The sequence below is a fragment of the Hippopotamus amphibius genome, unplaced genomic scaffold (genome assembly GCF_030028045.1).
Source record: "Hippopotamus amphibius kiboko isolate mHipAmp2 unplaced genomic scaffold, mHipAmp2.hap2 H_1, whole genome shotgun sequence".
Taxonomy (NCBI): domain Eukaryota; kingdom Metazoa; phylum Chordata; class Mammalia; order Artiodactyla; family Hippopotamidae; genus Hippopotamus; species Hippopotamus amphibius.
The window spans coordinates 560,170-572,899 of NW_026648280.1; the positions used below are offsets into that span (position 1 = coordinate 560,170).

Sequence of the window (12,730 nt, forward strand, 5' to 3'; positions counted from 1 at the left end):
TAGGGTTTGCACATTCCCCAGGGAGGGGGCTGGGTGATGGCGGGCAGTTCAAACTCCTTCTGCCTTTGGCCTGGGTCTCCACAAGAGTCCTCTCCTCCCAGAGAGGAACCCAGATCCACCCTTGGGCAGCCAACGTGTCTTTTCTTTCCATCCCTGGGAGACGGTTGATTACCATGGAAACCCACATCACCCTCCCAAGGATCTAGACCACCAGTGATGGGAAAGACAGTGCTACCTTTTGATTCCTTGGTTTGCTGGACCTGTTAGGATCAGATGAGGGATGTGTGTGTGTGTGTGCGTGCGCGCGTGTGTGCGTCTGTACAGCATCTCTTGAAGATTTCCAAAGAAACTGATAGTTGTGGTTGCCAGAAGAGAACCCAATGTTGGAGGATGAGGAGAACATTGTTCTTTGCCATATATTCTTTCGTCCCTGTTGAGTGTTGTATCAAATAAGCTCTTAAATGAATCACAAATGCATAAAATGGGAAAATTGGTAAGCTTTTAAAAGATTAGGGTAAAATGAGTAAATAAAAAATTGGGATACAATGTTGACATGAGATGTACGGTGGTTTAAAACGTCTTTCTGAAATCAAAGACATGTGCCCACACACTGAAAAAATCAAATAGTTCTGAGTGACAGTACCTGGGAGGCAATGGGGGAGGGATGGAGTGGGAGGTTGGGGTGCGCAGATGCAAACTAGTATCTATAGGATGGATGAACAACACGGTCCCACTGTGCAGCACAGGGGACTATATTCAACATCCTGTGATAAATCATAATGGAAAAGAATATGAAAGAAGAATGCACACATATGGATATCTGAATCACTTTGCTGTACAGCAGAAACTAATACGACACTGTAAATCAACTATACATCAATAAAAAAGTACATGGGAGGTAAGATGTCTTCTTCCCTATACTGTCCTGAAGGCTTGTAGGATTTCATCATCACTTTTTGAAAGGGCACCATGAGGGTCCTAGTTTGGGGAGCTAGAGTAAGTACACTCTGCTCTGTCTCTCTCACTGACACATGTCAATAAATTAGCAACCTGTACAGAAGTAGGAGCCAGTCTGAGAATTTTAATCACCAACAACTGGCACCCTTTTGGGTGATACCTAGGATGGAACAAGGCAGCAGGGTCAGGGACCTTTAGTGAGCAGCTATTTGCCAACTTTCAGAGAAGCATCTCAATAGATTCACAATCTATGCAGAAGTCATAGTGTTTCTTCTACTTCTCTCTCTCTCTGTCTCTCTCTCTAGATATACATATATATGTATGTATATACACACATATATGCTATATAGTTATACAGCTATAAGTATATATATACTTTGTATGTCTATACATAATTAGTCACATATATAAAGTATATATATATATACTATATATAGTTATATATATATCCTTTTAGAAAACACAAATGAGAATACACAAGATACACTGTGGTCAATTGTTGTTTGTTTGTTCATTTAATACTGTAACTCAGAGCTCCTTCCACATCAGTATATTCAACTCTGCCTCACCATTTCTTACCCAAATGAAGCCTAATGTACTTAGCCAACCTCGTAAGGACAGATCCTTGGGTGCTGCCAATTTTTCCTGTCTTCCGAGCAAGGCTCCAGTGAACCTGGGGGTGAGAGGAGGCTGTCCTTCCTCCAGATATGCATACAGCAGTCGTTGCTAACTGGGACTCTGCTCAGATGTCCCCTTCTTAGAGAGGCTGCCCCTTCGCCTTCCATCTTATGACCTCTGATCAGGCTCAGAAATCAGCGCTGGTGGCTCTGGAAGACCAAGCAGTTTGGTTTGCTCCCTGCTGGATTCCCAGCCCCTAGAACAGTGCCTGGCACAGGGGAGGTGCTCAGGTATTTGCGGAGCGAATGACCCTCAATGCACCCTGAAGCCTCCTGTCTCTTGAGATTCCTGCCGGTCAGAAGATGCAGAAATTCTACATATTCATATACTTAGAACAGCCTCTCCTCCACCACTAAGGGGGAAAGAAAGAAAAAAAACCTCAGGCTCCTTGACCTAATTCTCTCCTCCCTCTTTCCACACACTTCTGCTGACACCAACCTCCCTGTGCTACACTGAATTCAACAGTGAAAAATGCCAACTTCACACCTGCCCCTGTCTGTAAAGCAGGTGATCACCTATAAATAAACATCGACATTCCATGTAGGCAGCACTTTTAAGAAACTTGGGCAAAAGGAAAACTCCCCCTATGAATTTTCATGCATTGGGGAATATTGATTGAGTAAATGAGTATCTATGATGAAGGAAATGGAACATCTATGCAGTCTCCTAAGGTAATGATGATGGTGGGGGGTGAGTGAGTGGGGATATGGATGAATTTAATCCCCTTCTAATATTTCTCCCTGGTCTTGGAAGACCAATACACCCCAGGGGAACGTGTTCTGATAATAGGCATGGAGCATGGTTGCACTTGGACCTCACATCAACCTTAGGAAGTGATAATAAAATAGAACCCTCTATGTGCCAAGAACTGTTCTAATTGCTTTCACTGTATTACTTCATCTGTTCTCCATCACAACACTGTAAGGCAGATACAATCATTCTGGGAAGGTGTACTGGTATCACTAACTGATGCTGTCTCCAGGTAGTTAACGTCTCCAACTCCCAGCTGGTGTCGGAGAACTGCTTGGTGGTTTTGGGAAAAACACACACACATTGGAACTGGTGTCAGAATCAGAAGGTCTAACCACCCAAATCCTACAGCATCATGTCTGCCATCTTCTATGGGTCAAAGCAACCTCCCAAGGACAAAACATATTCAGGGAATGGGAAAATGGAGTCCAGCTCCTGATGGCAGGAGCTGCAAAAAATCATGGTCATTTTTAATATCGAAAACAAGAGATTATTTATTTACTTATTTGGGCGTGCCACGTGGCTGGGGGGATCTTAGTTCCTGATCTTAGCTTCCTTACCAGGGATTGAACTCAGGCCCTCCGCAGTGGACACACGGAGTCCCAACTACTGGACCGCCAGGAAATTCCCAGAGAAAATTTTTAAAGGGAAAAGGAAATGGGGGGAAAGAGGAGCAATTAAAAAAAAAACCAGCTTATGGGAAGAGGTAGCTTGAGGGCCCCAGTCCTAGGACCACACAGGCACCCTGGGGTGGAAACCACAGCTTCAGGGTAGGCGGGTTCTGTTCTGCCTGCTGCATCTTTGCGAGCTCCAGGATCTTCTAGCTCAGATCCAAACAGAGGCAAAACACAACCACATGCTACCCCCACCTTGCTGACCCTGTCCTGTGGCCTTTCCCAAATATTTTCCACCTAAGCCTCTCCTCCTGCAGTTAAATGGCATGATATATGTGTCAAGAGTTTGGGGGGTGGGTAGCACATAGTACACACTCGAATGATAATAGTAGTAAGACTTGTTTTATACAGCGAGAGGGAACATCTCATAGCTATATCGCGAGGATTCAAAGGTTACTCTAGGTCAAGTGCTTAGGACAATCCCTGGCACTTAAAAAAGACCCCCTAAGGGCCGTTATTGCTGTAGAGTTTTTAAGAGGGCCCATTAAACTGTTATAAAATACAAGAGAAGAGCTTCCTAGGTGGCGCAGTGGTTAAGAATCTGCCTGCCAATGCTGGGGACACGGGTTCAATCCCTGCTCCAGGAAGATCCCACATGTCATGGAGCAACTAAGCCCGTGCACCACAACTACTGAGGCTGCGCTTTAGAGCCCATGTGCCGCAACTACTGAAGCCCACGTGCCTAGAGCCTGTGCTCCACAACAAGAGAAGCCACGGCAATGAGGAGCCCGCGCAACACAAAGAGTAGCCCCCGCTCACCGCAACTAGAGAAAGCCCGTGTGCAGTAACGAAGACCCAACCCAGCCAATACATACATACATACATACATAAATATGAGAAGCTGTCATGAAAACAGCTAAGGCTTTAGAGCTACAAAATCCAAAGCAGTAGCCAATAGCCATAGGAGCTAAGAACATTTTAATTTATCAGATTAAGTACAACTAAAAATTCAGTTTCATGGCCACACTAGCCACATGTCTGTGCTCAACAGCCACACGCGGCCCGTGGCCAGCATACTGGACATCGCGGATACAGAACTTCTGCATCTGGACAGACAGTTGGGTCGGACAGCGCTGCTTTGAGGGCCCCAGTTCCTGTTGAAAGGCCTTCATACCAATTCACACCCGTAACCCACACAACAGCCCCATAGAGAGTGCAGGTTTCCCAACTGCAACCTCTTCACAGACGAGGAAGCATTAGGACACTGGTCCAAGGACACAGAGCTGGGATTTGAACGGGGCAGATCTGTCTCTCAACCAGTTCCAATCAATTCTTGGTGGGTTTCTTTTTTTTCCTTCAGTATTGTTGAAGCAACTCCTTTTTCCTCTTCATCCCTGCATCTCCCTCCCCTCCCGGCTCTCCTTCCCAACCCCCGTTCCCCCACCCCTCCTGCCCCTCCTTTTCCTTCTCCCCCTCCCCATCTCCCCCTCCTTCTCTTCCTCTCTCCCCTCCTCCCTCCTTCCTCTGCCCCTCGCCTCCCACTCTCTCCGAGCCCCTCTTTCATCTCCCTCCTCCCCTCCAATCCCTCTTCCTCCCCCCACCTCGGTCCCCGCCCACCCCGGTCGGCGCGCGGAGGTGTCTGGGAGCGCGGAGGTGGGCGTGGCCTCGCGCGGCGCGGGGGCGGAAGAAGCGGGGCCGCGCACGCGCAGACCGCGTTCTCACCGGACAGACCGCGGCCGGAGCTCCTCTGCCGCCCCTCGGCCACCGGTGAGTCCGCGCTGTCCGCCGTTTACTGGTCCGCCGGGTTTTCGTCGTGGGAGGGACCCCGGAGGGGGCTCTGAATCCCCGCCCCTGCGTGCCTCAGTTTCCCCGCCTGGACGTTGGGTGCGAGGACTGCCCCTGTGGCCGAGGTGCTCCGCGGGGCTCCATCCACCGGAGCTGTTCCGCTCTCGCTGTTGTTTAGGTAATAGTAACGGCCCCGCCGCCGCTGGCAGTCACGGAGCGTTGATTTCCTCCGTGCCGGGCGTTGAGCTGAGTGCTTAGTGCTTAGTGAGCTAAGCTGAGTGCTTAGCTAAGTCCTCACTCCGCGCCCCGCAGAGGGGTGTCCCGCCCCAGCAGTGCCAGCGTCGCCCGCCCGGAGGTCGTCAGAGATGCAGATCCTTGGGCCCCCCTCCCCCTGGAAGACCGGCCCTGATGTCCTGGGTGCGCCCCTGCCTACCCCCCCCCCCACACCCCGCCCCGGGCCGTGGCCGCCTAAGCTCCCCGGTGATGCTGATACCGATGAAGTGAGAGACGCACTCTTGGCTCGTTAAACCCTTGCAGGAGCCCGATCCGTTATGCACCGTGACTTCCCCACTCTGCAGATGAGAAAACCGAGGCACTGGAAAAGAAAAGGCCCCCGCAGCGGCGGGTGGGGGGTGGGGGCAGTTAGTGCGACTTAATTACCACACTTAGGAAGACCCGTGTCTGCCACCAATCTAGGTCTTTATCTGTATTCACTCACTTAATTCTCACAACAACCCTATAAGGTAGGGGTATTAGTGCCTCCCCATACAGAGGAGGAAACTGAGAAGCTAAGTGACCTGCCCAGGGACACACAGCTAGGACGCGGCAGAGCTGAGACTGGAACCTGGGCGGTCTGGACCCAGGATCTGGCCTCTGTCAGAACAGTGCTCTCCTAGTCGGGGCGCGTGCCAGGCAGTGGGGTGCAGCCAGGGAATGTCAGAGCTTGTGTTCCTGGGCCGTTTCAGTCGGAACCAGATATTCAACTTTACTCCTTAGTTCAAAGATGCATTTTTTTTCACACTTTCATATCTCCGAAATTAGGATGTATCTCACCACAGACGGTATGTTGTGGTTTAATTGGCAGATTTTTTTTTTCCTTAGTGAGATAAAATCATGATTTCTTTCAACCTATGGTCTTTTGGAGTCAACGAAAAACAGTTTTTAGTAGAGTACACGTATATACATATATACGGTATTTGATGTAGTCGCATGTATTACTGTAATTATGGTATTTAATGTGCGCACGTATAAAATAGACTATTATATACATGTATATACAGTATTTAGTGTATTTTTATATATACACCTTACTTACAAGGGAATACGGTATTTAGAGTTTACTTACCATACCTACATGTATATGTGATATTTAGTGTGTATACACCTTATACACGTCATGTATCTCAGCACCTGCATATCTTATATGCATGTACATATGGTATTTAGTGTGTGGTTACATCTCATGTGCACATACATATGGTATTTAGAATGTGCGCACACCTTATTTACTCAAATACATACAGAGATATCTCGTTTTATTGTGTTTCTTAGATGCTGCGTTTTTTACGAATTGGAGGTGTGTGGCAACCCTGCATTGAGCAAGCGTATTGGTGCCATTTTCCCGACAGCATTTGCTCACTTCGTGTCTGTGTGTCACATCTTGGCAATTCTCAAAATACTTCAAGCTTTTAAAAATTACTTGTTATGGTGATCTGTGATCAGTGATCTTTGACGTTATTATCGCAAAAATACACAACTCACTGAAGGCTCAGATGACATTCAGCATCATTTAGCAATAAAGGATTTTAAAATTAAGGTATGTACTTTTTTTTTGAGACATCGTGCTATTGCAAACTTAACAGATTACAGTATAATAGAAACATAACTTTATATGCCCTGGGAAACCAAAAAAATTGTGTGACTCTCCTTATTGCGACATTTGCCTTCTTGCAATGGTTGGAAACCTAACCCACAGTATCTCCAAGGCATGTTTGCACCTGACTGTTTATATTCATGGTAGCATTAAAACAGCAAAAAGGTGAACCCTAATGTCCATTAGCAAAAGAATGGATAACAAAATATTATTCAGCCATGAAAAGGAATGAGGTCCTGATACACGCTACCACATGGGTGAAACTCAAATAACCCCAGCTCAGTGAAACAAGCCAGACACAAAGGGCCACACAGTGTAGGGGTCCATGTGTGTGAAATGTCCAGAATAGGCACATCCATGGAGGCAGAAAGCAGACTGGTGGTCGCCAGGGCCTGGGGTGGGGAGGGAATGGGGACAGCCTGCTTCACGTGTGCGAGGTTTCCTTTTGAGAGTGATGAAATGTTTTGGAACTAGATAGTGGTAATGGTTACTCATTATGAATGTGCTAAATGCCACTGAATTGTACACTTAAAATGGGTAAAATGGTAAATGTTATGTGTATTTGACCATAATGAAAAAGGAGAGCGGGGTGCTGGTGGGGGCTACTTGTGGGCCAAAGCCTTTGCAGAGTACTGGGTTAAAGGATAATAAAGTGAAGCCCAGTGTATTAAGAAGAATGTTGAGTATACAGATGGTGATAATAAAATAATAACAACAGTAATAAGACATACATCCCTTACCATATGGCAAGCACTGTTCACAGAGAGTTACTTATACTAATTTGTTGAAACCTCATCATGACCCCATGAGGTGGGGAGCTTATGCCCATTTTCCAGATGAGGAAACTGAGGCACAGAGAGGTTGAGTAACTTGCCCAAAGCTACCCAGCAGGTAAGTGGCAAAGCCAGAATTGAAGCCCAGGTATCCAGCTCCCGCAGCCTCACAGTTTACCAGCCCAGGTGACAAGTGTTAAAGGAGAGTGGCAGGCAAGCGCTGGGTCAGCGCTGGGGAGAGAGGCCCCGGTTCGCTCCAGAGCCCCACGAGCTGGGTCAGGGATGGTGGCCAGAGGAAGCTGACGTAGCACAGAGCCGTCAGGGGCGTCATGAACACTCTGCAGCTCCGTCCCTGGGCCTTTGTTCCTGGGGCCTCTCATCTGGTAGCAGAGCTGGACCCCAAGTGTAAGCCGGGGCCTGGGGCAGTGGGGGGCTCCGCCACTTGGGTCTGATCCCGCCTGGGAGAGGCAGCCCCACTCCCCCAGCCATACTCTGGGTGTGTCTGCGTAGCATGAGCCCATGGGTGTGTGTGCCGTGTCTGTTTCTCTGGATGAGAAAAGGTGGGTGTGTGTGGGTGTGTGTGTGTGTGTGTGTGTGTGAGAAAAGGTAGGGGTGTGTGTGTGTGTGTGTGTGTGTGTGTGTGTGTGTGTGTGTGCGTGCGTGCGCGCGCGCGCATGCGCGCCCGTGCATCCACGGGGCAGGGCTAGGCCTGGTCTCCCATGGTCCCCCTCCCCTCCCTCCACCACAGCCCCGTCAGCCCCCAGACCCTGCCGCCCATCCTCTGGTCACCGTGGGCAGTGCAGGGATGGCTGCCCCGCTGCTGACTGACAACGCCCTGGTGAGTAATGCCAGCCCCATGCCCTCCTCCTTGTGGGCAGCTCAGGCTGTGTGGCCAGAGTCAAACGAGACCCTACTGGAGCCCCCCTCTGGGGCCTGTGCCCGTCACCTGGGGTGGGGTGGCCATGAGTACAACTTTATGCCGAGTCCCGCAAGTCCTTATAGAGAATCATCGAAACTTGGGGGCCTTGGGGACTGTCACACAGCCCTCAAGCCCCAAACCAAACCCAGTCGCGGCCCTGTAATAATGTCATCCTAATGACAGCTGCCGTTTCTTGAGCACCTACTGTGTGCTGGTGGCATTCTGTGTTGGGGGAGGGAGGTCTTCCCTGCGAGGACCCACTGAGGCCAGGGCCTTGCCCCACTTCCCCTGCTCCTCCAGCCACACGGGCCTGGTTGAACCAGGTGTCTTTGCTGTCACGGGTTGGTGACATTCAGAGACGTGGCTGTGGACGTCACGCAGGAGGAGTGGCAGCAGCTGGAGCTGGCTCAGAGGGACCTGTACAAGGATGTGATGCTTGAGAACTTCTGGAATCTGAGCTCCCTGGGTGAAATGGGGGATTCTGGGGAGGGCCCTGTTCCTGGTTCATAGGTAGCGCCTTCTCACTGTGTCCTCACGAGGAGGAGGGCGTGAGAGAGATCTTACAGAAATTAGCTCAGCAATCCCATTCATGAGGACGCTGCCTTTATGACCTCATCACCTCCCCAAAGCCCCACCTAATGCCATCACCTGGGGATTAGGATTTCCACATAGGAATTTCGGGGGTAGCACATATATTCCGTCCATTGCACCTGCCCACTAGAGCCCTGGGCAAGTGCTTGCGGAGGCTTCACTTTGCTTTTCCAGCCCCCAGCCCTTACCCCTTCCAGTCTGGGAGCAGCTGACGTGGGCCACGTTTGTGTTTTCCTTCTCTCTCAGATTTGGAGTCCAGACTGGAGGGGAAGGGCCCGGTGGAAGCTGTCCCTGCAGGAGTATCCCCTGAGCTGGCCCTGGAAGAGCTGGGAGGGGGCTGCGCCTGGGGCTCTGCATCAGGAGAGGCCGGGACAACTTCAGAGCGTCAGCCAGAAGACCCCCAACCAGGAATTCCAGGAGGGAGGGGACCCCACAAGTGCGGCCCTCGCAATCCTGATTGGGAGAGCCCCCAGGGAGCCGCTGCTGTTGCTGAGAAGCCCTGCGTGGGCCAGGAGTGCGAGGAGGCCCTTGTGCAGCGCGCAGAGCTGGCGCAACACCAGCGTGCGCACGCCCTGGACAAGCCCTTTGCTTGCGGCGAGTGTGGGAGACGCTTCCTCCGGAACGCCACGCTCACGGTGCACCGGCGCGTCCACACCGGCGAAAAGCTGTTCGCGTGCACCAAGTGCGGCAAGGCCTTCAACCAGCGTGCCAACCTTAGGGTGCACCGGCGCATCCACACGGGCGAGAGGCCCTACAGGTGCACCGAGTGCGGCCAGGCCTTTGTGCAGAACATGCAGCTGGGTCAGGCACCAGCGCACGCACACCGGCGAGCGGCCGTACAGGTGCGGCGACTGTGGCAAGGCCTTCATCCTCATCACCAACCTGGTGGACCACCAGCGCATCCACACCGGGGAGAAGCCCTTTGTGTGTGACCTGTGCGGGAAGCGCTTCACCAAGCGCTCGTCCCTCCTCGGGCACCAGCGGGCCCCCACGGGCGAGAGGCCCCACGCGTGCTGGGTGTGCGGGAAGGCCTTCTGCAAGAAATCCGACCTGGTCAACCACCACCGCACGCACACGGGCGAGCGGCCGTTCAAGTGCTACGAGTGCGGCAAGGCCTTCGCGCAGAGCATGACCCTGGTGGAGCACCAGCAGACGCACAGCGGGGAGAAGGCCTACCAGTGCCGCCAGTGCGGCAGGCGCTTCACCAAGTCCTCCGCGCTGATCCTGCACGAGAGGATCCACACCGGCGAGCGGCCCTTCAGCTGCGCCGAGTGCGGCAAGGCCTTCAACCAGAACGTGCAGCTTGTGGTGCACCGGCGCAGCCACACCGGCGAGAAGCCGTTCCAGTGCGGCGCCTGCGGGAAATCCTACAGCCAGAAGGGCTACCTCACCGTGCACCGGCGGACCCACACGGGGGAGAGGCCCCTCGAGTGCGGCAAGACCTTTAGCCAGAAGGCGCACCTCTCCATCCACCTGCGGATTCACACTGGCGAGAAGCCCTACCGCTGTGGTGAGTGCGGGAGAAGCTTCCGGAAGGTGTCCTTCCTGCTCCAGCATCAGGCCATCCACAGCGATGAGAGGCCCTTCCAGTGCGGCATGTGCGGCAAGGCCTTCGTGCGGAAGTCCACCCTGGTCCAGCACGGCCGAATCCACACTGGGGAGAAGGCCTACCAGTGCGGGCAGTGCGGGAAGGCCTTCTGGCACCGGCCCACACTGACCGCGCACGGGAGGATCCATACCGGGGAACGGCCCTACGAGTGCAAGGCGTGCGGCAAGGCCTTCAGGCGCATCGGGAACCTCACCTGCCACCAGAAGACCCACAGTGCTGCGGTGCTGCCTGCTGGGGAGCCTAACCTGGGCAGAAGGCCACCCTCCCAGATAACCGCCACCCATTCCCGTTGTCTCTAGAATTAGGGACGTCAAGAGACGCCCTTGTGACACATTCCTGAGAATTCCCTGAGGACAGGCCTGCTTCACCAGTGCGCCACCTGTGCAACCACACAGGGCCCACGGTCGGTCTCACGCTCTACAGTCACCATTTTGAGATACTTAATAATCTCAGGACAGAGGGTGGCATATTTTCATTTTGCACCAGGCTCCAAAATTTATCCCTGGTCCTGTCCTGGGGGAGAGAGTAGACCAGGCAGGGGTTGGTAAACCTCAGCCCGTGGGGCCAGTCCTGCTTTCACATGGCCTCCAAGGTAAGAATCGCTTTCACATTTTGGAAAGGTTGTAAAATAAAGTAAAAAGAATACAAGAGAGAGCTTCTGTGGTTTGCAAAACGTAAAGTAGTTACTCTCTGGCCCTTTGCCAGCCCCTGCCATCAACCAACAGTTATTTGTGAGAATTCCACACCCTTCTTCAACACACGCTGGCAAAACCCGTTTGGTCTCATGGTCCCTCTTGTTTCCCTCAGGTGGGTTCCTGGGGCTACGTGGAGGGGACTGGCCGGCTCGTTCTTTCCAGTCCCTCCAGGCCATACCGTGGGTCAGGCCAGCTGCTGTCCGCGGTGCTGAACTCCTCTGCTGGGGCAGCCAGCCGTCTGGGTACCTGGCACTTCACCCAGAATAAACGTGATTCTCTGTTAAACGGCTGCCTATTCGCCGCACGATCTGCCGTCTCTGCCGGGAGGGTTTGTCCAGTGGGAGCTTGTTGTAGCTCACTCACTGTATTCGTTTGCTCCGGCTGCCACGGCAAAAGACCACAGGCTGGGGGCTTGAATGGCAGAAAGTCTACTTTCTCACGGTCCTGCAACAGGGTGTGGGCGGGGCTGGTTTCTCCTGAGGCCTCTCTCCTTGAGTTGCAGACGGTGGCCCTCTCGTGACCTCTTCACGTGGCTGTCCTTCTGCCTGTGTGTGGTCCAGCATCTCTCTCTCTCTTCTCAGAAGGACACCAGTCATTGGATTAGGGCCCACCCATATGACCTTTTGGAACCCTAATCATCCCTTTAATGGCCCTATCTCCAAATGCAGTCAATTTTGAAGTTACTGGGTGTTAGGATTTCAACACATGAAACTGGGGAGAATACATTCAATCTATAACATCCTCAAATGGCTAGAAACTTAGCCTTTTACAACTGTAGCTGCTGTCTACATGCTACTGGAAAGCATGAGCACCCGCCTTGCGTTTTGGGTGGCAGGGAGAGACAGTGACTCCCCCACACCCCTCACTTTCCTTCCCTCCTTCGTGGTGCAGAGTTAGTCCTGGGACATAGGTGTCCTGCCAGAGACAGCATTTCCCACTTGCATCCAGGAGGGGGCGTGGACCACTCCTCCCTGTGGAAGGTGAGGAGAGGGGTGTGTCCAGAAAAGGCTGGGCCTCTGCCAGCTGCCCTTCCCCCACCCGCCACCTGGACGCCGACCCCCAGGGCATCTCTAGAAGCGGTAGGCTGAAGGTAGTGGAGGGAGTTTGGACCCCCTGAGTCACCCTGTGGAGAGCCTCCCACCATCAGCTGCACGGAATGAGGCCCCAGGTCTTTGGGGTTTGTTGCTGCATTTCGTCCATGCTGACCCAGGTCTGGGACCCCACCAGCACCTCCACCCTGTGTGGGAGGTCGAACGTCACCTCCACTAAACAGACAAAGAGGCACTGAGGGAGCTCAGGTTCACCACCCGCTGAGTGGCAGGACCAGTGGTTGAGCCCTGGATCCTCTGACCCCAGAGCCCACTTGATCACTCCTCCACCCTGCATGGGCTAAAGGCCAGAGGCCCAATCTGTTTCTTCCCCCAGACGTTGCTGGCGTGGGCTGCCCGGCCCTGGCCCAACTAGCGTTTCTTAAATAAATATGGGA

The 12,730-nt window shown here is 52.5% G+C and overlaps 1 protein-coding gene across 1 annotated transcript; it reads left to right on the forward strand.

Annotated features, from left to right (window-relative positions):
- Positions 1-7,759: 7,759 nt before the first annotated feature.
- Positions 7,760-10,848, forward strand: LOC130843030 (zinc finger protein ZFP2-like). The gene is made up of 5 exons (XM_057719701.1): positions 7,760-7,855; positions 8,179-8,300; positions 8,706-8,815; positions 9,187-9,697; positions 9,783-10,848. The coding sequence occupies exons 1-5, from the start codon at positions 7,760-7,762 to the stop codon at positions 10,846-10,848; spliced, it is 1,905 nt and encodes a 634-aa protein (XP_057575684.1).
- Positions 10,849-12,730: the final 1,882 nt, after the last annotated feature.